Below are 27,583 nucleotides of genomic sequence, written 5' to 3' on the forward strand. Positions count from 1 at the left end.
GTCTCGGCTTCAAATTAGACTAAGTAAACCACTTTGAATTATTTAACAAATTGATAGAGGTCAAACAACAAATAGCAACTCTGCGAATCTGCGAATACCACTTTGGAATTCTCCACCAAATAACAATATCAAGCGCCTCAAAGACAGCCGAGTCAGAATGCTTTTTTGGTATCTTGAATAAATTAAAAGCAAAAACCTTACTCATTTCTTCCGTATGCCAGAACAGTCTGGCACACAGTTGGTGTTTATTTATTTATTTAATCCTAAAGCAGGGTCTCATACCAAAAGAGAAAATGTTTCGGTTACGGTTATGATTACTGTTTCTTGCTGATATCGATTTTGTTTCGGTTTTAATTTTTACGGTTTCGGTTACCAATTACACGTTTCTAAAAAACTTTTTTTTTTCCGGTTTCCCAAAATATTTTTTATTGAAATGCTAGACAGCCGTTTCCTAATAAACTGTCTAAAATAGTCCAAGATATCTAACAATGAAACCTACACAATACCAAAAACTCTAAAACGTCTTGCCGTAAAATACCGGGCAAGTGCCCACTCATACTCTGGAGATAATCGCAAAAAAATGGGGGATGGGCACTTGTCCGGTCATCAATTTTACATATAAATGTACTGTATATATTTTCTCAGATCTTACAAATTTGGTAATGGGCGCTTAATGTGCTTGGGTGGTGCCAGCTGAACAGTAATGAACACAGAAAATTTACAACCGCTGGACTATCAACTACAGTACAGGCTTCCTTCACTACTCTCAGTATTTACAACTTAGATCGAAGCACTCTTCTTCCTTATTTACAACCTGCATTAACACGTTCCTCCTCTTCTTCTATACCTATTTACAAACAAAGCTGCTTCAAGCCCTTCAAGACCCCCGCAGAAACAGTTTTTCTCACTTATGCAGCGCCAAGGAAGGCGCACTAACACATTCTTCTTCTTTTTCATCGATGGCCAATGCTTCAAGGATTTCATGTGCAAGTTTTCTTTGTTTTTTTCTAGGATCTTGAAGTTTTTCAAACTTGGAGTGCACCGACATTCTCGACAGTGTACCGGTAGATGTCCCCCTGCTGATATATTCCTTAACAAAGCAGCATGCTCTCTTGTCTGGTCATTGATGTTCCATTATCATGCGGTCGATGCTACATAGGTCAAACCGGTCGTTGCATCAATGACCGGACGAGGGAGCATGCTGCTTCGTTAAGGAATATATCAGCAGGGGGACATATACCGGTGCACTGTCGAGAATGCCGGTGCACTCCAAGCTTGAAAAACGTCAAGATCCTAGAAAAAAAGAAACAAAAAATTGCGCGTGAAATCCTTGAAGCATTGGCCAGCGATGAAAAAGAAGCAGAATCTGTCAGTGCACCTTCCAAGTGAGAAAAACTGTTTCTGCAGGGGTCCTGAAGGGATCGAAGCAGCTTTATGTTTGTAAATAGGTATAGAAGAAGAGGAGGAAGGTGTTAATGCAGGTTGTAAATAAGGAAGAAGAGTGCTTCGATCTAAGTTGTAAATACTGAGAGTAGTGAAGGAAGAAGAAGCCTGTACTGTAGTTGACAGTCCAGCGGTTGTAAATTTTCCGTGTTCATTACTGCTCAGCTCCAACCAGTAGTCGCTTAATGTGGAATGGGCGGATGCGCACTATTCTACGGTAGTATACTTCTAATTGGTCAAAAGTTTCCCACTTTTCTAGCTCCAACACTTCTTTACTACATCTATTCGCATTATATAGTTTGATATTCAAGCACGCATGATACCCCCCCAGTACTCTGGGATCATGACATTCTATATAATAAAAATGAACATAGCTACTTTGTTGTTTGACAGCATTTGTAAACAACCCTCAGAAAGTTCCCACGGGGTGCTGGAAGAACCATTTGCAACCTAAGATATGCAGAAGAGGCTTCACCCACACTGAAGGAAGGGGCAGAACCCCTTGTAGGATACTTCTACATGGAAGAAACTAAGAAAATTGAGAGCTGGGATAATTGGGGAAAGTCAAACATAATGTCAATGCAGTACCAAGAAAGAGGAATTGGAGAGGAACAAACAATATGGAACGCTGTAAAAGTATGTCCTGTGTTGTTCATTCCTTTCCCTAGTCTTTGTTGTTGTGCGCTGTTATACCTGCGCCATGTTTGCCATTGCGAGGCAATTGCATTGAGTTATACACAAACTCATCTCTGTTATGTCACGGCGCGGTGGTGGCGCGTCGGGCGCACTTCCGGTCTGGGGCTGTGGGTGGAAGTCGCCATGCGGGACGTGCATTCCGTGTTGTTTTGAAAGAAACCGGACAAAAGCTTGACTGCTCATCAAAATGCCGAGACTGGGGCCGTATCAAAAGAGTCGGGAAAGGTTTGTAGGTCAGCCTTCATATGTTTTCTGCCTTCTTGGTTCGTTTGCGAACATCGATAGGTGCCGTGAAAAATAAAAACCAGATGCCGTTGCACTGTGATTGCTTGTGCGGGAAGGACTTTGGGTTGAATTCACGGATACTTGTGGTCGTCAAATTTATTTGTTTTGTTCCAACATGAACACTATGTTGAATTCACGGATACTTGTGGTCGTCAGATGTATTCGTTTTGTTCCAACATGAACGCTACGTATTCCACGGGTGGTTCACCTGTGGAATACATTCAGTGCATCTTCAAGTTCAAATGGCTGCCTGATTGTTCAAACTGTCGTCTGCTCTTTCAAACATCTCTGTTTGTTGTCGTCTGCTCGTTCAAAAGACAGTGGCCCATAGACATTGACCTGGTAATTGCGATAAGAAGTAAGTGCAGGCCTCAAAAGAATTTTTATGTTTGAAGGTAGGTTGAGGTAAGTAGTCTTTGTGTAAACAGTAGATACACGATGTTGATCATTGTTACCAGTGGCCATCACCGACTAATTGTTTTGCCCGATTCACTTGGTTCGATTTTGCTTGCAATTTTTAGTATCGACGTCGACCATCTCAGCAACGGTCCCCGCTTTTGCAGCCCAAGCGACGTCGCGACTGAAAATAGCAAGCAGAGTCTCATCATGCGAATCAGGCCTTAGTGATCGTTCTGAGACGTCTACGCCGAATGAACCGCCGCACGTCACATTATTCACGCAACGTTTTGCGGTGTAACGAGCCTCGTTAATTTCGCTGAGGCCACTAAAGTAGTCAGACATTGCCAGGAAGACGTGAAATCAACAATTCTAATGCGAAAAAGAGCACGGGGACTCACATCGACGCCGACAACATTGCCTTCGAATGATTTATTTATGGGCAACGGCGAGCTTTTTGTCCACCATCGCACCATGGCCTTCGGGATCTCGCAGCTTATGATCGCGGCGCGCGCGCTTCAGCATGCGCTTCGCGCATGAGCGATTTTTGCATGCGCATGACTGCCCATGCACGGCGCCGGTGGCATTTGCTAGGGGCGCTCAGGTTTGTTTGTAAACATGAGTTGGTCTATAGGAGCACATGTTTCTCGCTGACGAATTCTGTGACGCCGGAAATTTTGTGCCTTTTTACAGTAGCACCATTGTTCTCCGAGGTTTGGATGCTGAGCTTCTGTACAGATATGTTGCAGCTAGGGATGTCGCCAACTTTGGTCGAGCCGAATTTTTACGTCGTCAAGTAAACATTCTCTACCAACCTTCCCAACAAGTATTGGTGAAAGTTGGATAGACTTGACGATTGTTTCAGGGAATTTTCTAAATAAAAGATCACACTGGGAAATAATGGATAAAGAGTCTTTAGGCGATCGTTAATATATTTCTTTTGGCCTAATGAAATTAAAAACTCAACCACGGAGAAAATGAACGGTCTAACCAAACTTTATGAACTTTATGGTGAAAAAATGACTTCCGTTTAAAATCTATTTCTCTAATTTAACAGGGGATATAACAGAGAAGAAATTACTTTTATCATAAATTTAACAAAAAGGATAAAAAGCTGTGAAAGAAATGTTAGAGATAGTGAGCATACTACACCATGGGGAACTCAGAACTAATCAGAATAAAAGCTAATGCGTTACGCAGAAGATATCAACGATGCAACATTACAGAACTCAAGCAACTATATAAAAGAAAATGCTATGATTTCAAAGAAACATATAAAGAGAAGATAAACTTGGCTAAAATAACATCATGGAGGAACTTTTGCTACAAAAATACAGAAAGTTCACTATTTGGAGTTTCTTACAAAATCGCTTTTAACAAAGTTAAAATACCACTTTTTATAGCTCCAATAACCAAAACTGATGAAACCAGCATCACATTGCTGCTAGAACCAATAAATTATATGCAAGATAACAATTTTTAAAAAAGACTATGTATCCACAGACTTTGATAATACAAGAAATAATACAAGAAATAAAATAATTGAACTCCCAGTAAATGCAGACGACTATCTCTTCAATTAGCAGAAAATAAATGCCATCATCAATAATTTACGTATAAAAACAGCCCCTGGGGTGGATAAAATTACATGTCCTATATTTATCTATTTACACAAATACCTGCTGCGCTGTTAGGCATTATGCAGGGGGAACAAAAGAAAAACACATTCAAAAGACATCTTCAGTAATGCAATCAACAATCATTAAGGGGGGGACATGGGCCTAAAGTTTTTATTTTTTTGAAAAAATTCATTTTTCAATTTTGACGTTTTCAGTTTTAGAAACTAATTATACACCCTTACACCAAATTTGATAACCATACGCCAAATATTTACGATGATATAAAATATTTTCAACAGTTGTGAGGCAGTAACAAAGTAAAGGAGTTCAATGTTTGAATGCATTTTTCTCAGTTCCGCTTTTTGCTGCAAATTTCATACGAAGGAATCTTTTGTTCGAAGGTGAAAGTGTTCAGATACCACAATCAAGAAGTTTCTGAACTGAAATTTACTGGGGAATTGGGCTATCTACTTTATTTTGTTTTAAGTTAAAGTCCTCAGTGATAAAAAGCCAAGTTTTCAAAAATTGACATAGGACAGATTTGCATCTCATATTTTGAGGTAATCACTCTTCCTGAAATATTTACATTTGGGTTATAAAAACTAGATAGCCCGAAGTGCCACATCCCCCACTTTATATTCTAGCAGTCAAAGTGGTGCTTAATAGCTTCATTTGCATATCATAGATTTCTTAACAAAGAGTGACACATTTTCTTATGCAGGTATGTAAAGTTGTCCTGGAGAGCTGAAAGTTTGCACAGTACACCTACATCTGACGTTAAATCTCCTCTCTAAATTTCATTCCAATCACTTGAGTAGTTAAGAAGTTTGACCTCTAGCCAGTGTCCCCCCTTAAGTACATACTACATTTTCACTCGAGCATGTTTTCTGCAGTCTGTCATAAAAGAGGTTATTATTGATAACAGCTAGCAGTTCTTCCGGATTATAAAACAAATATGAACTCTCATCATCCACATTTTACATAAATATATTTAACTTGTGTTTACAATCAGGCTATTTTTCGAGAGTGTGGAAAGTAGGCAAAGTAATTCTATTAAATAAACCAGAACGTCCAAATAATCTCACAACCTCATATTGACGAATCTGTTTAAATTCTCTACTTGATAAAAGCTTAGAGCAATTACTTAAAATAGACTATTTTTTAAACAAATCAAGCCTATTACACTTGGATCAATATGGGTTTACCCATAACAAATCTTCCACAAAAGCACTATATAACTTACCTCAATATATTCATATAATAAAACTAAAACAAAAAATACAATAATCGCTCTTTAAATTCTCAAGGAGCATTTGACTCGGCATGCTACCCTTTAATTCAAAGAAATGTCCACCAAATTGATATTCCCTACTCCGCTCATTCTTTGTGGATAGAACTCCGCACTATAATTTAGAGCCTAATCCAGTACAAAAGAAAATAACTTTGGGATGCCCACAGAGATCTCCACTAAGCCCATTATATTATAGGATATTGTAATACACAACCTACTAAATGCTAACCTTCCAATACATACACATATACAGGCATTTGCAGACGATGTGGTGCTTGTGGTAGACAGATTATTATGCCTTGAAATCGAAACGCGCTCCAAAATTATTTTAAACCAAATAATACAGTGGGCAAAAGAAAGAAAGTTAACATTTAATTACTCTAAATGTTGCGGCTTACTAATAGCTCCAGGAAACAAATACAAAAAGCATTTTCCACAGATCAAGTTTAACAATAAGTTAAAATTCAAATAGGAATTGAAAATCTTAAGAATCGTTTTGACCCCCACTTATAATTTATTCCTCACATGACATATCTAAAAAATTAAAGTACTTAAACATGCATTTAATTTAGCCCGTTTCTCATCAGTGCACTGGGTCTGAGCAGCAACCAAATTAGGAAAATTTATCTGCATTCCATAGAGTGTTATATAGTATACAATGCACCTGTATGGTGAAAAAAAAAACAATGTGCATTCAACCGCTGGACTACCAACTGTTTAATGACTCTTCTTCCTCTTCGACTAGCTTTGTTTGTTCTATTTTTCTTCTTCATTTATTTCTGCATTTAATGAGAATCTTCATCAACTAGCTTATGCCTTCTTCTCGATTTTCTACTTGTTAGAAGTGCTGTCACCTCGCAGGAACATTTTCTCTTTTTTGGATAGGGAGACTGATGGTGAACTAACGCACTTGTCTTCTTTCGCTTCTATGGCCAAAGTCTCGAGTACCTCGCAGGCAAACTGGTTTCTGTGGCACCCTAAGATGGTCACATGCTCGAGGTTGGCCTTGCACAAGCATGCGTGACAACGTGCGGCTAGGTTCCCTGCTGTTGTCAAGTTTTTTTCGGTTGTTCGCATGTTCCTGTGTTCTGTCGTTAATGCGCAGCGCCTCGTTTGTCCGATGTAGCAGCACCCGCATGTCAAGGAAATGTTGTAAATGGCTTCCTTTTCACACGGGGCATATTTGTTCTTGTGATTGGTGTCACATACAATTGTTCTGTTGACTTGTGCCTGGTTCACTTTACGGCACATCAAATAGGCTTTATTCAACGCCGAGCACACCACTTGTGCTTCTTGTCGGCTCGCAATCCTTCTTAATCTATGTGTGATCCCATGGATGTACGGGACCACAATAAAAGGTTTCCGTGTCTTTTTTTGTGTTGTGGAGTCAATATGGTCGCTAGTCTTCTTGATGTTTTGGCATCTTCTTTTGCATATGGAGGTCAATATTTGTTGGGGGTAGCCAGCATCCTGAAGTCTGGATACTTGTGTATCGAAGCTTCGTGTGATTTGATGTTCAGATGACTTTTTTAGGCTGGATGACTGGGCTGTCGTGGCTTCTCCCTGCTTTGCAGTTTTTTTGGAATGCTCAAAGTTGGAGGGGAGGAACCCTTTAGCCGATCGGGCTTGGTACCTCCAGCATACATGTCTTTTTTTTAAATTCTAATGCCAAATCTAGATATTTTATGTTTTTCCTAATGGGAAGCTCATATATGAAGGTGAGTCCCATGCAACATTGTTCTTGAGATGCCTGGCAACCAGCCAGAAGCTACATCCTTGTTGGAACCAATCGAGCAATGCCGACATTGTCTTCCTGCACGTAAAAGGAAGCTCCTTTCAAGAAATCTGGCCCATGCATGACATTTGATTAGACCGGCTTGGACACGTGTCCAAACCGGTCCCGGTCCTAGCCGCAGCAGCGCAGCCGTTTGTAAGCCATCACGAGAGGCTTAAAAACTGGTCGTGTCCAACACGGACCTAGTCAAATTCCACTTTGTGAACGGGCCTTTAGAAGCGGACTCGTACTGCTTTCTGCCCCATGAACTCACGTAACTGGAGCTTAAGTAGACGTAAACCGCAATTATTCTGAAAAAGATGCAATTGGGGCATGTGAGGAGCCTCTCTGCCGCCTGTTATTTGTCCAAAGCGTCGGTACATCATCATCGACATCCACGAGCCAGCTTAGTGGCGAGCGAGGTTCATATGACCCCACCAATGGCGTCACTTTTGCTAGTTTTTCTCTCTGCATGCCAAAATTCTAATTGGCGATTACGACGCTCCCGCTAATAGCATTGAAGGAAAACGTGAATTTTGAGGACATAGAAACTTTACAATTGCAGGGCCCCTTGAGCTTAAGGTGGGACAAAGTCTAGGAAGTTTGAAGGGTGCATGTATGTTTGTGCGCAGGGCGGTGATGGCGATAGCGGCGTATGTGAATGGCACGGACGAGCGTGGGCGGGTGATTCGACGGACCCTGGCTCGCTACCTGTCCCTGCTGTCGGCACTCACCTTCCAGGGAGTGAGCACCGCCGTCAAGAAGCGCTTCCCCACTCTCGACCACATGGAGGAGGCCGGTGAGCTTCTCTGGATGTTTTGAAAATAGGCTTACGAATTGCTTTATTCACACCATGCATTTTCTCAACGGTTTCGCAATAACGGCTAGCTATCGGCTAGCTCAGGGAGAGCAGGGCAAAGCCATTTGAAAACCCAATGTTCTAGCGTCTCACTAGAGCACATATCACACTTGTCTATAACAGCAAAGAGCTTCCAAGTGAATTATCAAACACCTTTTCCTTTCTCATGTCCTGTTGTTGTGATTTTTCTTGCGGTCTTCTCTCCCACATTTCCTTTCTACCTCCTTCACCCTCTTTTTTACTCAACTAGTATGCTGAGCCTCATCACTAGTATGCAGGTATTTTAAGCTTTTGGCTTCTGTTTGTTCATTTTGTGTTTCAAACTGTTCATATATAAATACTGGAATACTTTGTCTCCAACAGGTATCATCCATTTCGGTTACCTACTTTGTATCTATCATAATCACTTAGTGCCCGAGTATCATAATAGCTGAACCTTGTTCCCCTTTCCAATTATATTTTCTTCATTACTGCCAGATACGTATTTGTGTTTTTCTACGTGGTCTATTTCACTACCTTGTATTTTCGGGGGTTCCCTTTTTTGATTGTTCAACACCATTACCCCAGACTTGTCGCTACTAAACGTCAAGCCCAAGCTGTCCCCTTTCTCTCCACATATTCTGTTTAGTTCCTGTAAAGTAGTATGCATACATTAGTCCCGGTAGTACTTGTATTCCATTTCTCCCTCCTTCCATATAGCTCGCATGAAAACCTAGATTGCTCTGCTCTGATTTCTTTTCCGTTTCGCTATCACGAGGTGCAGGGGTAACAGTGGAATGTCTGTGTAGTTTCTGCTTCCAACCCCCTTATTGACGGTGTACACTTGCTGGAGGTCAAATTTCCGTCTTATGTGTTAGCACACCATCAGTATCGCTGGGGAGGGAAAGGCTTTATCGAGACACGTAACATATATTTATCGGTTATTTTGTATCTTCTCTTTCCCTGCTACCATAGCACGGATATGTGCCCTCAAATAAACGGGCGGAAAACCTCAACAAACTGAAACTCTTCTCTGAAACACTGACAAATTTGTCCGGACTGTGCTTCACAATGTCTGAGGATGTTTTGCCAAAATAGCAGTGTTTTCAAACTGAGGCAAACAACCACATCTATTACAGTTTTGCCAAAATAGCAGTGTTTTCAAACTGAGGCAAACAACCACATCTATTACAGTGGATGGTGAGATGCTCCTAAGGTGCATAGCTTAAAGCTAGCGTGTCTGCTCTAGCCTGGATATTTATACATCTTCCCGTCTGGCCTAGGCAAACCTGAATTCGGTAAACAATGCCAGCTGCACATACCTACACGGCAGTGTTGGGAAGTATTTTAAGTAACTTGTACTTAACTAGAGGTACATTCTCTGAGTATATGTACTTTCCCCAAATTTGGTCGTGATAAATTTGGATCACAAAATGATGCCTTGTCAACCCTGAGGAAGTAGTGGGAGGGATATTCTACTCTCACCAGAAACGCGAGCAGACGATGCATCGCTTCGTTTGTTCTGGGACGGCATTCCCATAGTTTTGCAAACTTTCGCTACTTCTCACTCATTCAGCGCGAGCGAGGAGGTGAAAAATATCACGAGAGGACATTAATCAGAATGTAACACCTGAGATTCTGGTGCAGAAAAATGAAGACTCTGTTGCGGAAAAATGAAGAAAGCCATAGGAGAATGTCTCAATGCTTTCAGACATTCTCTTGATTTCAACGCATGAGAGACTGATTATCACCAGCTCGCCTGCACATTCATTGTTTTTTCGTTACGGAGAGGACACTCTTCTACGAGAGGATTGCTTGCAGAAGCTTCAGGGCTGACGTCGTGCTCTCTCTCAGAATGTTTAACCCCCTTGGGTGCAACAAGACAGTACAAGTATTCACAAGTCGGAATTTGCCACTTTTGAATGTGGCCGCTTGACTTTATGCAATATTCGCCGCCATTTAAAAAAAAAAGTGATGCGCCCCGATTACCCCTGGGGCAATGCATACCATTTAAGAAATCACTGTATAGGGGAAAGATTGTCTTAAAATGCACTTTACTTTGAAAGTAGATACTATTTATAGTACTTTACTTTGAAAGTACATTGCACTTACTACTTTGCTTGAAGTAGAGCACCTTTCATTTACTTTGCACTTCAAGTACTTTTTAGATGTACTTTACCCAACACTGCTACACGGTCGATAGAAGCACACAAATGTGACAATTTGGAGGGGGCCGTGAATGACGTTTTTTTACCAGCGGCCTTCTTAATCTGGTCCGACAGGCTGTGCAAATAAGGAACTACCACCGATCGGGAGCCAGGTTTTCGAGTGTCCTTGTCTGGTGTACTAATGGCAAGTTTTAGAAGGGATGCACTCATGACCACATCTTTAGGAAAACTGAATTAATCTATTGACTTGAGTCCTATGGTGACAGGATTCCATTAATGATGCTCTCGGGCGAGACTGTGCAATGCCACGCTTAACAACCTTAGAGTGCATACCTGGTTACTCTCTAGTCGAATATATTGGTCCAAAAAGTTTTGGACCACTTTTTGGACTATTCTCACAGCAAGAGAGATCCATGAAGCTTACTACATTAGGAAGCACGGTCCAGACAATGTGACAGTGTAGAGTTGGTGACCATTTCTAGTGGAGAGTGTCAGTCCATTGAGGGTTTCCACCTGTTAATTTGAGGGCACATATCTGCATTTTGGGGGTGCTTTACATGGAATATTGTATTTTTGAGTTTTCTTCTTTGTTTTATTGTGCTCTGGTGCAGTGAAGAGAAAGTCAGTGCCGTCTTTCTTCCACTTGTTTTTTGCGCTGCTTTTTATTTGACTATGTACCGACTCACATAAGTGCAAACATTTTTAACCATAAGGGGCTCCTCATCGCTATCCCTATACCTTGAGTGATATGTTGTCTGGTAGCCTCCTTTCTCTTCAAAATTAATTTTTAAGCTTGCCCGGAATTTGCATTCCTTATTCCTCTAACCTTCGTTTTACTACCTGCATAGCTAATCTGTATAAAACTGATGTTACTGTTATCGGGTGGTACGACTGGATATTGTCACGGATGACAGATGATGAGGCGACGAATGAACAGTAACGCTTAATTTGGCAAACTTGTGCCGAAAACAAAAAATACAAAAAGGTAGCGTCGAAGGTCGGCGGAGTAGCACGATCGAGCGCAAGAGCAAGACTGCTTCCGGATCGCCACGCGGAGTACATTTTGTACCCGTGTGAATTTTCTGACGAGCATTCGTAGCTCGATCAGATGACAATGTTCTCGAACTTGTGAGAACGCCAAGTTGAAAGAATGAACGAAAGAACATTCGGCTCCCTGCAATTGAACCTGGAGTATCCGCGCAATAGCCAAGCGCGGTAACCATTCGGCCACGCATGTGCTCGCTCGGCGACGCGCGTGCCAATATTAGAGAGCTTTAGGGAACCAATTTTGGACAAACGATATGGACTGCGCATGCGCAAGGTCACTGCTGCCTTACCATGGTCCAGCGTCTGAACCGTAAGTTGTAATCGTCTGGTCAAATTGGCTGATATCAGAAGCGTCTCGACTCATTTATAGAACGGCTGTTTCGCTGTGGGAAGAGACTCGCCGAAGATTGAAACGTGAATGAAAGCATTCCTGGTTGTGCCTCTAAGAAATGTCCATGGTGAACGAGACACCTACGCTCTCTTAGTATCATGTTGTTCATTTGTCTCAGTTTGCGGGGATGTGGCATAGCTCAGTTGGGTGAAGCGTCGCTCTCCCATTTTGATAAAGGTGTCGACGACACGAGTTCAAACCCTGTCTGATGACGTTAGCGGTTGGGTGTCTTGTATTTGCAATGTGGAGCACAGATGAGCTACGTCAGCTTTGTGGAAGCAAGTTGGCGTAGCGCATTGTCTTCATCCAACGTCCCTAGTCTCGCCGACAACAATCTACTCCTTTACTCCTTCGTGTAAACACGATACCAAACACCAGTCGATTCATACATGAGGGTTCAGGTACAGGTCGAATGCTATTCAATGAATACTAGGCACGTGGAGTAATTGGCACACGAATTGGGTCACTGGCCACTAGGGCCAGCAAGTAAGCTTTAGAGCATGGACGTTGTTAACCTCTGTGGTGTCGGACCCTGCAGGCCTGATGACCAAGGAGGAGCGCCGGGTGTATGACTCCATCCCGGTGTCGCACGGCAAGTGGTGGGTGCCCGCCCAGTGGTTTGTGGCCCTGGCCGTGCGGGCACGCAAGGAGGGGCGCATCAAGGACGACATGCTGCTCAAGCACCTGCTCCAGGTGGGGCACTCCCCAGACACTCTCGTCTGGCGTGGCGGGGCTTTGATGGCTGATGGAGTTTGCAAGTTTCTTGGGCATTGCCGAGAAGAAATTTACAGCGTTCTTGGAGTGCAGCTTTTAAGCGTCCGTTTCCGGCTTGAGCGGCGTTGCATTATAGAATGTTTATTATGGGAACCATAATACATTATGGGACCCATAATGACGTCACACGTGACATCACGTGCGACGTCACGAGGGACATCACCAGGGTGGCGTCACACGGCGCCTAAATTTGGCGGGAAATTTCTCCACTAAAGTTAGCAGACAAATTTCTCCGCTAAATTTAGCGGGAAATCTCCACGCTGTTTTTAGGGGAAAGTTTTCCCGCTAAATTAAGCGGGCAAATTTTCCCGCTAACTTTAGCGGGGAAATTTACCGGGAAATTGTCTCACGATTTCCCTGTAAATTCCCGTCCATACCCTTCCCTCCTCCTCCTCAAGAGCTGCGCTCTAATTGGGCCTTAGAGAGAATTGTAAATGGCTTTTCACTGCAAAATTAAACTATGCTCTGCCAAACGCTCGTTCTCCACCCAAATCTAGTGCTAGTGGTCCGAACCAGATACCAAGATTTCAGAACTACAGTACCGTGTTTTCTGGACTATAGTCTGCAGGAAAAAATTTGGGGTCAAAGATACAAGTATTTGCTTCGATAGTCCGCACCCGGTACATAGTCCACACCCCGTGCATAGTCCGCACTTAGTGCCTAGTATCATACACAGCACACCTTGGCAAATGCCTACTGTATTAGCTCACCAAGAAGCTTTATCGTACAGAAATCATGATTAATATAGTCCATTACTCATAAAATCCTTCACGACTTGTCACAGTGAACGACCTAGAAAAAGCAAATCATTGTATAGTCCGCACCTTTAGATGGCGTGCATTGGGTGAATCTTCTACTTGTAAACGTGTATAGTCCGGAAAATACAGTAACCAATACCCGAGTGGAAAGTTATAAGTGATTTCCTGAAAATTTCAACGAGAAAATGAACCCGTTGTTGCCCATTTTCGGGAACTAGCGTCATTCAGCTCCATGTATTTGAGAGCTTCATTGGCCACCATTTTCCCATAGAAAATTTCAGAAAATCACTTATAATTCTTGAATGAGGTAACAGTTAGCTTGGGAAACATGTGGTTCGGGTCGCTATACTGTTTCACTTTAAAGGGCCCCTGAAAAGAAAAAAAAATGCCTCTTTTAAACAGTCTACTTAGGACACGCGTGTCAAAAATAAATTTTACGCAAAAAAAAATATTTTTTTTTTGGAGCAATATTGACGGCGCGAGATGCGATTTAGTTGGCAGTCACCTCCTTTCCACTCGTTTTTTCTCTCGGCATTCGGGGCACGTGGAGGGGAGGTGGATCGGCTTTGCCTTCACGTTGAGGCGGAAAGAGCGAATTACCATCTCGTTGAGCTGGTAACGCGCAGAATTTCAAATAAGTCTCTCACCGTCAATATTGCTCTAAACATTTTTTTTTTTTTTTTTTCGTGTAAAGGTTATTTTTTGACACGCGTGTCACAACCGAGTCTAAAAATAAACAGTTTTGTTCTTTTCAGGGGCCCATTAAGGAAACAAAAACATTAGCTTTCTTATTTATTGACAGAATATTGACACGGGGTGTGACCAAAAGAGCAATAAATCAGCAGGAAGAAATAAACGTTTAATGGGGCGAACTTGTGCCCAAAAACAGAATAGAAAAAGAATAGCGTCGCAGGGATCGATGGCGTCAAAACAGCAGGATCAAACGCTGGGGCGAGACTGACCCCGGCTGGTTACGCTGACCCCCTTTTGTACACGCGTGGGCTTCTGGAACAGTTGGCGTAGAAGGACCGGCGTGTAGAACATTCTAAACTCGAATCAGCAACACGGTTTTCGAATTTACCAGAACATTACATTAGAGTCAACAAGAATGCGTACCCGCGGTCAGGAATCTAACTCTGGTTTTCTGCGTGGAAGGCAGGCGCGATAACTGTTAGGCCACGAGCGCGCTGCCTACTTAGTCAGCTGCGCTCACGGCAATATGATGAAAATCACTGTGTTTCACCTCCTTGATATCAAAGATGCCATTATATCTTGAGTATCTCAATTAGTTTTCGAGTTACAAAAAAATAATTGTGCATAATCAGATAATTTCTTATAAGCCGTTAAGGCCCTTTCTAATTTAAATTTTATTTTGCGAGTGATATGAATTTGTAGGTAAAGACTTGCCATGCATTATAAAACCATTTATATTCCTGTAAAAATAGTTCATTTGATCAAAGAATCTAATTATGTGAAATCGAAACCATAAAATTTGATTGGATACCAAATAGCTTTACTCCCTAGTTCAGCTCCTTCTGAATTCAGCGCTATAATATTCACCGATACAGCGTAACAAAAAGTCCATGAAAGCCGCCATAAGGCTAAGCACATTGACGAAAACAGGAAGCTGAGAAAATCGCAGTTCAAGTTTTGACACTGTGTAAGAAATCCCTTATAGTAATTACTATGTAGGGTAGCCTTTCTTGAAGAAATTGAGATAAAAAGTTAAATATTCTGTTTGGGGGAACATTACAAAAAGAATGCAAGATATGCGAGGAATCGGTAAAGCGTTGAGAAAATCCCATTTTTCTGTTTTGACACCGACTGCAGAGCATCATACAAAGAACTCTATGCAAGAATTATAACAAGATGTAGTGTAGTTGTGTCTCAACAAATTGAGATAAAAAGTGTGATATTCTGTTTGGGAACATTACAAAAAATAGTAAAGAATGACTGAATAAAAAATTGCTTGTAAAGTAATGAATCGACAATGGACAATGGGAGGCGTCAGCAAGAACTTGACGCTTCGAATGCAATTTTGTTGGGCCCTAATAAGGACCTTTGTTTTGTGTGCCACTGAAAAGTGCCCTAGAGCTGTCCGGGACTGTAGTCTGTTTCTGCCTTGTGTCGCTTGGAGATTGCTGCTGCTGCTGCATGCTGGTGTGTAGCGTTGGCCTTGCGCAAGTGAAGGCAGTCCTTCTCGATGCTCCGACGCATGAGGCAGTCACCGGTGTTATAGCTAGGGTGTGTACTTTCCGGTGTTTATTTGTGAGAAAAATCGGCGGATGTTTTTCGGTGTTTATTTATTTTCAAAACACCGGTGTATTTCGGTGGAACGTCTCACGACGAGGCTAAAAACGGTGATTATCGGTGAAAAAAAAAGCGATTGATCACAGACAGAGAGTTCCAATTTTATTCACATAGTTCATACACTTCTTCTCTAGGAAGCAACTATTTCTCACACTTGGTAATTATAGTAGATGCAAGCATACTTTCATGCTTGCATCTACACGCAAGGAACGTGCTGCCGTCATGGCAGCGCGTTCCTTGAGTTAGCAACCCGCAATTAAGAAAACGCACGCTCCTATACGACACGGACGTTGGCAGTGTCTTCCAGGAACCACAGCAACCTCTGAATACATGGCTTGCACCGACATCACTTGGCCAGACACAATGTGGAAAAGGCACGTGAGAGCCTACCCTCCACCGTGTTAATTTTCCACAAAAGGGCGCCATGGGAGACACAACAGGGGAAAGGCGCATGAGAGCTTAGCTTCCACTGCGTTCACCAGACGCTTTTGACCCCCAGAAAGGAGGGTGGACTGACGCCACCTGCAAGCCATGTATAAACACTGGAAGAATGCAGGATCTACGAGATAACACGTTTGACGAACCTCTACGGGGAAAGGGTTTCGCTGGGTCGGAAACTAGCAACGACCGGTGTTTTTCGGTTTTAACCAGGGCGAAAATATCCAACCACCGGTGTTTTTCGGTTTCACCCGATTTTATATTTTCGTCACCGACGAATGTTTATCGGTGTTTTTCGGTTAAAACCGGAAAATGCACACCCTAGTTATAGCCCAAGCTTGCGGCGATGGAGTCGGTGGTTGCCCTCCTTCCCCGATTGTAGATGGCAACAGCTTCAGCCCTCTTCACACTGTCCAGGGACGCATTTGCGTTCTTCGATGTCCGTGTCCAGATCACCGAGTGCAAGCTCTTGCTGACATTTTGTGTCTTTTCCTCACTGCACCATGCCAGCAGGTCTTCACTGCTGAGCCTCTCAAGCACTGGCTGAAGTGCAGCCTGAACACAATCCGGAGGAGGACCCTTGTGTGGTGGAGAGGGCTGACCATTTGCCAAGGTTGTACTCGCACCAAGACTCGGCTCTGTCTGGGCACTTCCCATGGTTCGGGGCACTGTCCGTAGACGTCGTGTGCAGGAGGGTGGCTTCCGCTGCTTTCTTCATTCCCGGAACATCATGGCTGCAGCTCCAGAGGGCATAGCCATAGTAGTTTTGCATCTTCTTGATCTTATCCTGCATAAGCTTGCCCTTTCCACCGAGTGCTTTGCCTTGAGCTTTTTTTCTTCTTCACGAGGGTGCGCAATGCAGCCCCCGTCCACTTGTGGACGTGGTTGATAGTCCTTTTGTCGATCTTGATGAAAGTGTACACCTTGGCTTCGGACAAATCATGAAATGTCCAAGTGTCTCCATCCGAAAGGACGGTGGTGTACCGTAGTCCATTCTTGGCTGGGGGCCTCTGGAACGTTGTTAGCGCAGCCTCCACATCCACTCGGCCAGTATTACATTCAACGTTCCTCTGGCAGTCAAGGCCTGCATACCAGTCACTGTAGCCTGTGTCTTGTGGATTTGGTCCCAGGGCACATCCAAGACAAGTTTGACTAGACCACGTGATTGATGACGAGGCCGGTGTACAGTTTACCGATTGATCATACTCCCTTCATGGCCTTCATGTTGACTTGGAACTCTAGAAGACGAAAACTGCTTTTTCAGGAGGTTACAGGTCCTGCAGCTGAACAGAAGCTTCACTGCCGTATTCTTTATCTGCCGCCTTGCTGAATGTTGGGGTTCCCGCACAGCAGCTTCCACACTTGGCTTGCGCAAGAAAGTCGTTCGGGACTTTCATGTCGACGAGAATGAACTGAGTCCCGGCATCGTTCATCTGGCATGGTGCATTATTTCCAAGGAGATTGAACTTCCGCGGGGTCGCCGAATTTGCCAACAAGAGGCGCTTGTTTTGCTCCGGTCGACCAGCATGTTGCGCCTGCTCGGCGGGAGAGTAGTATGCGGCGTTGACGCGAACCGCTTGGCAAAGCTCGAGGAGTCCGTGCCAGAACTTGGTCCCATCAGGTCCGGCGAGTCCGACAGTGGTCAAGATAGTTGCGGTGCACGTGCGGACGACGTCTTCAGTTTCTTGTTCCGGGCATATTGTCTCTTCCGTACGAACAGTCGCCGCATTCTTTCTTTGAATCAAGCGTCCCCCAGCATTTGAATCTCTCCAAGCTTTTGAAACTGTAGACTTTATTCAGCCCAAATATAAGGTTTGTGAAAACTGCAAAATTTCACGTTTTTTTTACCATTTCAAGACGCGTCTCCCCTCTTAAAAAGACACTCACACCTCCCAAAACCTTTTTCTTTATTTGTTACTTGGCGGTTTATTATGGTGTCACAAGAGTGCCCAATCAATATTTCGCTAATGCGTCACATATTTTTTTAATCAAGTGAAAAAGCTCAAGAAGAAATATAGAAGAGGAGAGTTACCGAAAGTCACGTGGCTGTGCACCTTTTTTTTTAATCAACGTATCTGCAGCTTTTTAGAAGCTACAAAAGATGGGTATCTATTTTTTTAAATAATTTTAGTATTGAGTGTGCACTTCCAATGACCCACGACTTTGATTATCTTTGGTGGTTGTGTCTAAACCATAAAAATATGACACATGACCAAGGAAAAGAAATGAGCACAACACAAACCGGCCAGTTCTCGATCGGCGGTTTTCGGGCGGAAAGAAAACGAATTTCGAGCCGGAAATTGTTTTCTGGGTAGTTGGGTTCTCATATGTCACGTCTGAATAAAACAAGCTTGGTGAGCATAAATACCCTGTCAGTGTCCCTTTAAGCGTGAGCGTAGCAGAAGTTACAAAGGCAAGCTCCGGGCTTTGAGCGTCCCTGTCGAGCGCTTGTGCAGTGCAAGCACAGGGCCCCAAGCTCGTGCTCGTAGTATCAGCTGCACCTGGACTCAAGCTGAAACCAGGTGCGCTACATTTGGGCGGAGAATAAGCATTTAACAATGAGCAGTTTACTTTTGCAGTAACGAAGAAGTTTTTTGGAGGGCACCCTGTAGTTTGTGCCATTTGAGAATTCATGTTTCTCAGCTGTCTGGGCGTGTTTTGGAGGGTCGGCTAAAGCACTCGAGCTCGGAATTGAGTGCGTTATGGGTGCTTTGAGGTGATATCAAAGTGAAGTGGAGTTTCTAGGCTCAGGCTTTGCTTCCTCGCCTCTACAGGGCACATTCGCTGCCATTAGGAACTTTGTTTTAATGCTGCATGGTAAACGGGCCATGAAGAATTGTTAGCCTAGAGCAAAGGTTGCCCTCGACTATGCGTACAATGATCTGAGCTCCTCGGCAGTGTCTGTGGAGTTTGTCGAGCTGGACCCTTTCCTGCGCACAGGAGATGCACGAGTTCCGGGGCTGCTGCGGCATGCTGTTCAGCTACGACTGGATCAGCATCCCGCTGGTGTACACCCAGGTGGTAACGCTGGCCATCTACACCTACTTTCTGGCCACTGTCATGGGACGCCAGTACCTGCGCTCCTCCGGGGAGGACCGCGAGATTGACCTCTACATCCCGGTCTTCACAATGCTCCAGTTCTTCTTCTACATGGGCTGGCTCAAGGTGGGTCCACAGGGCCGTCCTGCTATCCTACTTTTTGTGGCATCTCCCGCAAAATCATTTGTTTCTTTGGGTGCAATGTACATTGAGTGCGACCAGGGGAGTTTCCGGAAAGGAGACCGACGGTTCTTTTTAGGCGCTCGTGGTGTCCACAGATGTGGCCTTGATAGAGCGTGCTCTCACCGACTGCAATCTGCTCTCAGGGTGGGGACTTTCCCCGCTGTGGCAGCGGCGCAGGAGCAACACGGCTGGCAATGCAAAGGGGGAGGAGCGAGTGATGCGGCTGCAAGATGAGAGGATTTTCTAGAGCAGTGTGCAACGACAGACTTTGGGAAATGACAAACCCAATTTTTTCTGTCCTTTGGAATTTTATCTTTCGTTGTAGTCTCGATAATAGACTTGCACAGCCACACTCTATACTCCGTCTCACTAAAACGGTGCAGTACATCCAAAGCTACAAGCGAATCTGGGCCTGTTCAAGAGGGAAAGCCCTTCTCTCTTCTTGAGCAGGTTGGCATACGCTCTCTCCCCTGCAGCTTTGGCTGTACTGCACCGTTTTAGTGAGATGAATTATGGCGGCGCTCTCAGCTGGGGTGCACGTAGCACCAAGAATGACCAGTGAAGAATACATTTAATCAAGTTGTCTTCGTGTAAATTTTACCCCCCCCCCCCCCTGCTTAGCAATTTTCCCGAATTTGGTTTCTCCCAGCTTGGCAGGTATAAATGAGTATAGAAAGACAATAGGCATGCTGAGTGTACTTTAAGAAACCATTGAGTATTGGAACTTTCTTCTTCGTGATATAACTAAAATGGACTCTAAGCCAATTTGAAAATAACCTGCTCGCCTGCATAGCATCGTATAGTGCAGGTTAGACTTTATACTCTACTTATTTTTTGCTGTTTTACACAGATCGTATTGAGCTTTTTGTGCTTTAATTGTGAGTTGTGAACAGTGTGGTCGTGCTTGGTTAAATGTGCGCTAAACAATATTTTTTTTTTTTTTAACATTCTTGCGGGGTATGTTTAATTAAGCTTTTGTGCATGTGGCCAAAACATTGGCTTAATACATATATTTTGTTTCCTATCGTATTGAGTGCTAAAACTCCACCCTGTATCGACCCTTCTTGGCTGATAGTATCAATAAACGAACAAACAAATGTGCAAGTAAATAAAATATTAGTTTGCAATTAGGCGAACCTGATTTTCTCGAGTTGTGGTACAAGGGGAAGTAAATGAAAGCAAATTCTTAAGCGTGTGGTGCGAGTTGCTGCATGTTGAAATGGCTGCACAGAATGATTTCAGAAGCATCCAAACTTTGTCATTCTGCTTCCCAGAAAAGCCTTTTTCACGATTTTGGCCATGGCACTATAAACGCAAAATGTTTTCCCACTTGGACCACGCCGTAGTGGCGGTTTGGATGATATCGCGATACCCGTACCCCACTCCCGCTGTCTGGACGATTGGGAGAGCCAGGAGATTTCGGAGGTTACAAGTATAGCAACCCGTCGTTCTCTGCCCCAACAGGTGGCTGAACAACTCATCAATCCTTTCGGAGAGGACGACGATGACTTCGAGCTTAACTGGTGCCTTGACCGCAACCTGCAGGTGAGCTCAGAGGCTGGTTCACACATTTGTTGTGTTGAGTGCGTCTTCTCTATTGACTGAACAGAGGGTCCATCTTGGACCATGAATGCGGAGGTTGGTCCCGTGGCGAGAAAGAAAGCAGGTGTAAATGCATCATGCTTTGGGGACCTCCTCACAGCTCGTATTGCGAATGCGGCCCATAAACCATTTGCGAGATAATACCGTATTTACTCACATAATGAACGCTCCCCCCCAGCAAATACACATATTTAAACTTTTTCTTTCTCCTTGCGTAATGAATGCACCTCCAATTTTCGGTTCTGCGAGTCTCAAATTACGTTAGCTAGCCACCAAGCCCACCAAGCCAGTTTTCTTTTGCCGCCAAGCGGTCGGGACAAGTCGAGCCAAGCGAAGCCGCTCTCGTAATGGCCAAAAGTGTGTAGTTGTGGTAGTTGCAGAAGTGATCAACCGTGAAACTGATCGGCACGCACACTTGACGAGGCTTGGGTCGAGGAATTTCTCAGCCCCGGACATTCTTCGCGCGCTTTTCCTTCGGCAAAAGGCACGCCGAAAGTGCCCTAAAAAGGTTCACAATTTACAAAGCAATTTATTGTTTGTAAATTTATTGTGGCGCACCCACAACCAGCCATCGGTGCACCTCCATCAGTGGAGACGTGCCACAGTGTCTTGCCGTGTCATATTAGCACCTAATATGACATTTGCACTCAGTGTGTAAATGCAAAAACTTTACGATGCCTGCTCCGATTTCCATAAGCCTTGGGGGATCGGTGGCCGAGTGGGCTAGCGCACATCAGCTCGGAGCATGTGGAGCGAAAGCTCGCGCTGCAGAACCGAGGATCCTGCGCTGAATCCCCACCCCTGCCCGTTTTGATCTGGATGAGTATCGTACCAGTGTGCAGTCGTGTATCGCTACTGCGTGATGCACGTTGAAGACCCCAGGTTAGCAGTCGTACTGCACTGGCGACATTGCTCATCTACAGCTGGGAGACTCGTCACCTGTTTGGGGCAGACCAAGTTCTAGGCTGTATAAACATACACACAACTTAATATTTTTTATTTTTTTTTTTCCCCATAAGTCTTGCACTTTGTCAAACTGTTCCTGTTCTTGTTCTCGGGCCCGGAATAGTTCGACAACCTTTGCGTACGACGAGTTCTCGTAGATGAATTACATTCTGCTGCAATTTTCTATCTTTGGTGCCCAGGATTATATGACTCCAAAGCATTCTTTCTTTTAAGGTATCGAACTCGCGATCACTCGCGAGCAACCAAAGCTTACTCGTTGAAGGATTCCCCTTTTCGCTGGTCGTGTTTCCGAAACAAAACTCATTGTATGTCAAGTCAGCATTGGACTGGTAGTATTTCTCAAACTTCTCCGTGAGAACTTTCTAATCCCCCTCATCTTCACCCTCTTGAAAGTCAGAAATAGAGTACTCTTTACGTGCATCTTCATCCATGGTTATCAAGAACGTGGCTGCTTCTACTGCTTTAGGCTTTGTTGTTAGCATTGGTGAGCTTGAAAAGAGCTCAAACTTACTTTTCTCTGTGCACCAGTCCTGCCATAGGTGTGTAGATTGGTTTCGGTGGTGGGAGTAGTGATGACGCCTTGAAGCTTTTGGTCTGGTTGTCCTCTGGACATTCTTCAGATGGGTAGTTTGGCCACCTCTGACACCATGTCAACTGCTGCCAGTTGTGGAGCAAACAACGTTCATTCAGATGAAGTGCATATTTACACGCTTGCCAATGCGACGTCCCTAGACACGTGAGTGGAGCCATGGTAGATAACAAGGTTCCGTAAGCCAGGCTCGTGACAGATATGTTCTGCGCCTCAGAGATGAAACGTGGCTATATACCGTAAAATACCGGGCAAGCGCCCACTCAAAATTTAGAGATAATCGCAAAAAAATGGGGGATGGGTGCTTGTCCGGTCATCAATTTTACATATCAATGTACTGTGCATATATTCTCAGATGTTACAAATTTGGGTATGGGCACTTAGTGTGGTATGGGCGGATGCACGGTATTCTACGGTAGGAGCTTGAATCAAGCGATATAAACTCGTCCACAGCTTTCACTGTTGCCGTCATCCAAAAAACAATTGGCAAAAGCAGCGTGCGATTAAGGCCCTCTTTGTAGTGGTCCCCAAAGCCAGCAGAACACCACGTTTTACGAGTTCCACTGCCACGCGGAGATTTCTTTGCGCTCAGGAGAAAGCGCAAAATGAAATTGAGTTCTTTGGCTATCCATGAGATGATGCAACGTGTTCCTGCACGCCAAATTTGAATTGTGGCGGCGTGCAGAAAACGTGGATCATCAATGGACTATGGTGCAGAGAGAGATGAGTAGTGCGTATGCTAAGAGCTGGTAAAAAAGGTGGCTGCTTGTGGACTCTGAGCAGAGGGCAGAAAATTGAAGGGAGGGTCCCGCCCCAGGTGTCGTTCCAGATTGTGGACGACATGCACCAGCGGCACCCGCGCCTGGTGCGGGACATCTACTGGGACGAGGCGGAGCCGCAGCTGCCCTACACCAAGTCGTCGGTGAACCTGCGCACACAGCCGCATCTCGGCTCTGCCATGACGCTCGAGTGAGTACCCTCGGGCTCCTTTGAGCGGAGCAAGCTCGCTTTAAGGTGTGCCTTTGTGTTTCCTGAAACGTGAGGCAAAGCTGCGAGCATGGGGTGCGCGTTTAGGGTTCGGATAAAAATTCCCACAGAGCCGAGTCCAAGGTTTTCATCCGTCATTTGGTTGTGGCCGCAACTGCAATCGAAACAGAAGCTTCACTAAAATTATGCTGGCACTTCCAGTCCCTGCAGTGTAAAGAAGGCAACCCCCCAACAGTAGCCCCGAGTGAATACGAATGTTCTCCAAGCCTGTCATTTAGACGGCGGCCCGTCCATCCAATGTGGACATTGCCATATGATAAGGGGATCTTATAAAAACCATGCCAGACACAAATGGTACTATGTGCTCTTCAGTGCATTTCCTTTTCGACCGCTTTTCGGCAGTAGCACCGACACTCGCGCATATTTGACCCTTTTCTGTAGGGCAGAAAACACCAGCGGGACACCATAGCAACCTCCGACTTGCTTAAGGCTACGAGATGCCCGATGAAGATAGGGCACAGACACCATTCTTTTTTTGTCGAAATCAGTCTTCATCCTCTCCGTCCCTTTAGCTTTTTTCATAAAGGAGCTAGCCACCTCCGCCAAAAGGACAGATGGAAACCCTGACGACTTCAGTCTTTTAACCTGCCTGTTAAAACTGTCCTTCATCAAGTGGACGCACAACCTCTTTAGGACGGAACCAAGACAAGAGACTGCAAGGCTGCTTTTTACCAATCGCGAGTCGTATGACCTATAGTCCAGAAAGGCCTTTTCTGTGCATGGTCTGAACGTCCAACAAACAGTTTTTCTTCTAAGGAATTGTAGAACCCCTTTGTTGGGCTCTTCAAACGTAAACCTGAGCCCCCCCACCACAGTTCTCAAAAATAGAAAGTATCTTAGCCTGTGTGTCAACCCCTTCAGCGCCCTGAAATACAACCAAAAAGTCGTCCACATACAGTAAAACCTCGTTATTCGCGACTCCAGCGACCTATAGGGGGCGCCACCGCCAAACAAACATGGCGGCTGAGTCCAGGTCGCGGCGGCTCGGCCGGGCCGCCTGAACAGGTGGCGCGTTCAATTTAACATATTTTCTTTTGTTTAATGCCCAATTTTACAGGTATTTGAACTGAGACGGTTAAGTGTAGCCGGTGCAGATAAACTTGCAAAGCATAGCTTTGTTTTGCCGGTGTTTTTTTGTTCTTTTCGTGTCAAACTTTCGTTTCGGAGATTTCGTTCAAAACCGAAACTATGGGCTACGGAGAGACGGTAATATACTAATCAGTTTTGATCATCTAAGGAAAGCGGCGATGACTATAGAATTGTTCCACAGAGAGTAACTTTTCAGCTAACTCGCATACCTCGACCATGCGACTTATCTGTCCGCGAAATCGAACTTTTGTGCGTATCCGCGTTACGAAACAGCTCCAGTCGTCTGCTCGGCCAACAACACAGGCTGCAGGAAAATTACGAAAATTAAGCAACCGCTTCTTGAGCCAAGGACCATGTTAACCCGCCGGCGCCCCACTAAGCAGCTGATACTCGTATTTCAATTCAGGTTTTAGTAGCAATCAAGAAGTCATTTTGACGAGCGGGTTATGTTATATTACGTACTATGGGGGGGGTCCCACTAAAGCGATATTAGTATATCCTTCGGGTTGAAATATGAGCTTAGTTGACTAGCTATTAGGTGACCTGCTGAATAAAAGTATATTTGACAGTCGGAGACGTACTACTTAAACTTAGCCAAATGATTCTATAGCCGGCAGCACGGAGACAAACCGAAGAGAGTCCTCATTGAAGATCCACGCAGAACCTCTCTGCATTTAACTTTGCTTCGAACCCTGAACAGAGAAATTTAGTATTTTTTTTGTGGCCGGTCCACCTGACCAATGTAGACGTATATTGCTGCTGGCTTCGACGTCCTCGTAATATAAATATTTGGGGCGCGATAGGTCAAAATGCCGTGACAGCATCTAACGTTGCGAGACCTGTCTCCCACCTTATGAAAACAGATAATTTCCCTCATTCATCATTTGAAAACAGATAATTTCCCTCATTCATCATTTGCAGCGAGCAAGTTTTCCTGAATCAAGTAATTGCGAAATCAGCCCAACTCCTTCAGTGTAGTCCAGAGGCTTTTTCGGCGAAAAGCAGCCAAGATGAATAGCCAACGCACCGACCGGCGTGGGTGGCTCAAACTTGAAGCTAACCGAACACAACCAAACTCAAGAAAAGCAGCTATCGAACCATCCCATTCACTTGACTGCAACATTGATGTTCCCACCAGTATCAGTTACCAAGCAGTCGTCACTTTGAATGTGATTCGAGACAGACAAGAAATCAAAAATTTTTTTCCGTGATTCCTCCCCATCCAAGAAATCGAAAGCACGCGACCGAGTGCCGTAAAGTAAACGGGCTTTCAAACACGTAATAGAAGAAAACAATCTACTGAAGCTTCACCACACTAATGATCACTCAGGCAAACTTAAGAAATATTCGGACCTTCGTCAAATTACATTGTTCGCCACCGCGCCGACAACACGTATCCGCGAAAGCCACCAGAGACGCGGAGGGGCGGGGAGCGACCTGGACCGGCTGGTTCCCGGTTTTCCCGCTTGGCGGCGTCCGTTTTGCTGGAGTCGCGAATAACAAAGTTGAAGGAGCGGTCGTAATTATTTCGTTATAACCATTAGTTTGTTATAGCCAATGTCCATTTCTTCCCACTATTAGTAAGCAAGGGGAATTATAATTGCTTTGTTATTTCCATTAGTTTGTTATATCCCATTTTGTTATAACGAGGTTTTACTGTAGCACTTTTTTTGACTGTGGACGCTGCAAAAGCACTTTTGACACTTGTATCCACTTCGCCTAGATGTCACTAAGCATTGGGGCCACACAGGACCCAATGCAGATTCCCGGTTTTTGTAGACTGAGCACTGTCAAACGCCACTAGGCCTAGTGTCGTTTGACAGTGCTCAGTCTAAGTTCATTAAAAGGGGAATCGCTATAACCTGCCTCCAGGCAGCATTTGCAAAAAGTTGTAGTCACCAAATGTCGACTAGCTTTGATATACAGATTAAAAGGCTACGGAATGCAGGGTTCCCTTCATGGCTGATTTCTAGTGTGTGTGAAAGCCTGCTTCAAAAAATCAAACAAAAGAACCAACAGAATGGCAGTATCACAAAAAGAGAGTGCATGTCATTCCATACATGCACAAAGTTTCACACAACATAAAAAAGATTGCCAGCAGATACAATGGTAACATTGTTTTTTCTGCGCACTGCAAACTGGCTAAGATTTGTCCGACGATGACTAGAAAAAAGAAAGTTCTGTGCTCCAAGAAGCATGCAAGCCAATATACAGACTGTGTCACTAACGTCATCTATGAAATACCGCTTAGTTGCGGGAAAGTTTATATAGGACAAACAGGACGCTGTTTCAATGACAGGGCAAGAGAGCACAAACTATCTGTACGCAACCTGTCGGGGGATCATCTGTCGGAGCATTGCAAGCATTGTGGTTGCGAGCCGATTTTGGAGTCAACAACGTTCTTGAAAAAAGCGAAAGAAAAAACAGAGTGAGAGATTATAGAGGCTTTCTTTATTAAAAAGAAGAATGACAAGTGCATCAGTGCGCAATCTGTTAGCCTACTAGATAAAGAAGTGACCTATCTCGAGGGGTGTTTGTAAGGTGTTTTATTGGCCGTTGGCGTTGTTTGAAATGTTAACGGTGGACGAGTTGTCTATAAAAGCGATGAACGGTCTTCCAATAAAATCAGATGAGAGTAGCGCCTTGTCCCTGTCGCTTGTGTTATTTTCTATTGTCCCTGTCTGTTTGCGCTTTTAAACCTACCATGGACCAACTAGCCCAAACCAAAGTTTTAATGTGACAAAGGATCCCTCTTTATCATACTCTAACAGACGCAACCCTAGTTTTAGATTATGTGAGCTCCGAAGCTTGTGATCGTAGGGAGGGGCGAGGAACCGAAG

The 27,583-nt window shown here is 44.2% G+C and overlaps 1 protein-coding gene across 1 annotated transcript in view; it reads left to right on the top strand.

The window, feature by feature from the left end:
- Positions 1 to 27,583, top strand: part of LOC8037218 (bestrophin-4) — a 53,010-nt gene that overhangs the window by 21,108 nt on the left and 4,319 nt on the right. The window contains exons 4-8 of the mRNA XM_029991544.4: positions 8,137 to 8,303; positions 12,487 to 12,641; positions 19,169 to 19,393; positions 20,915 to 20,995; positions 23,425 to 23,576. Coding sequence (XP_029847404.1) covers positions 8,137 to 8,303; positions 12,487 to 12,641; positions 19,169 to 19,393; positions 20,915 to 20,995; positions 23,425 to 23,576 — 780 coding nt within the window. The remainder of the gene's footprint in view (positions 1 to 8,136; positions 8,304 to 12,486; positions 12,642 to 19,168; positions 19,394 to 20,914; positions 20,996 to 23,424; positions 23,577 to 27,583) is intronic.

Source organism: Ixodes scapularis, unplaced genomic scaffold (genome assembly GCF_016920785.2).
Source record: "Ixodes scapularis isolate PalLabHiFi unplaced genomic scaffold, ASM1692078v2 PGA_scaffold4__175_contigs__length_147842914, whole genome shotgun sequence".
NCBI classification, from domain to species: domain Eukaryota; kingdom Metazoa; phylum Arthropoda; class Arachnida; order Ixodida; family Ixodidae; genus Ixodes; species Ixodes scapularis.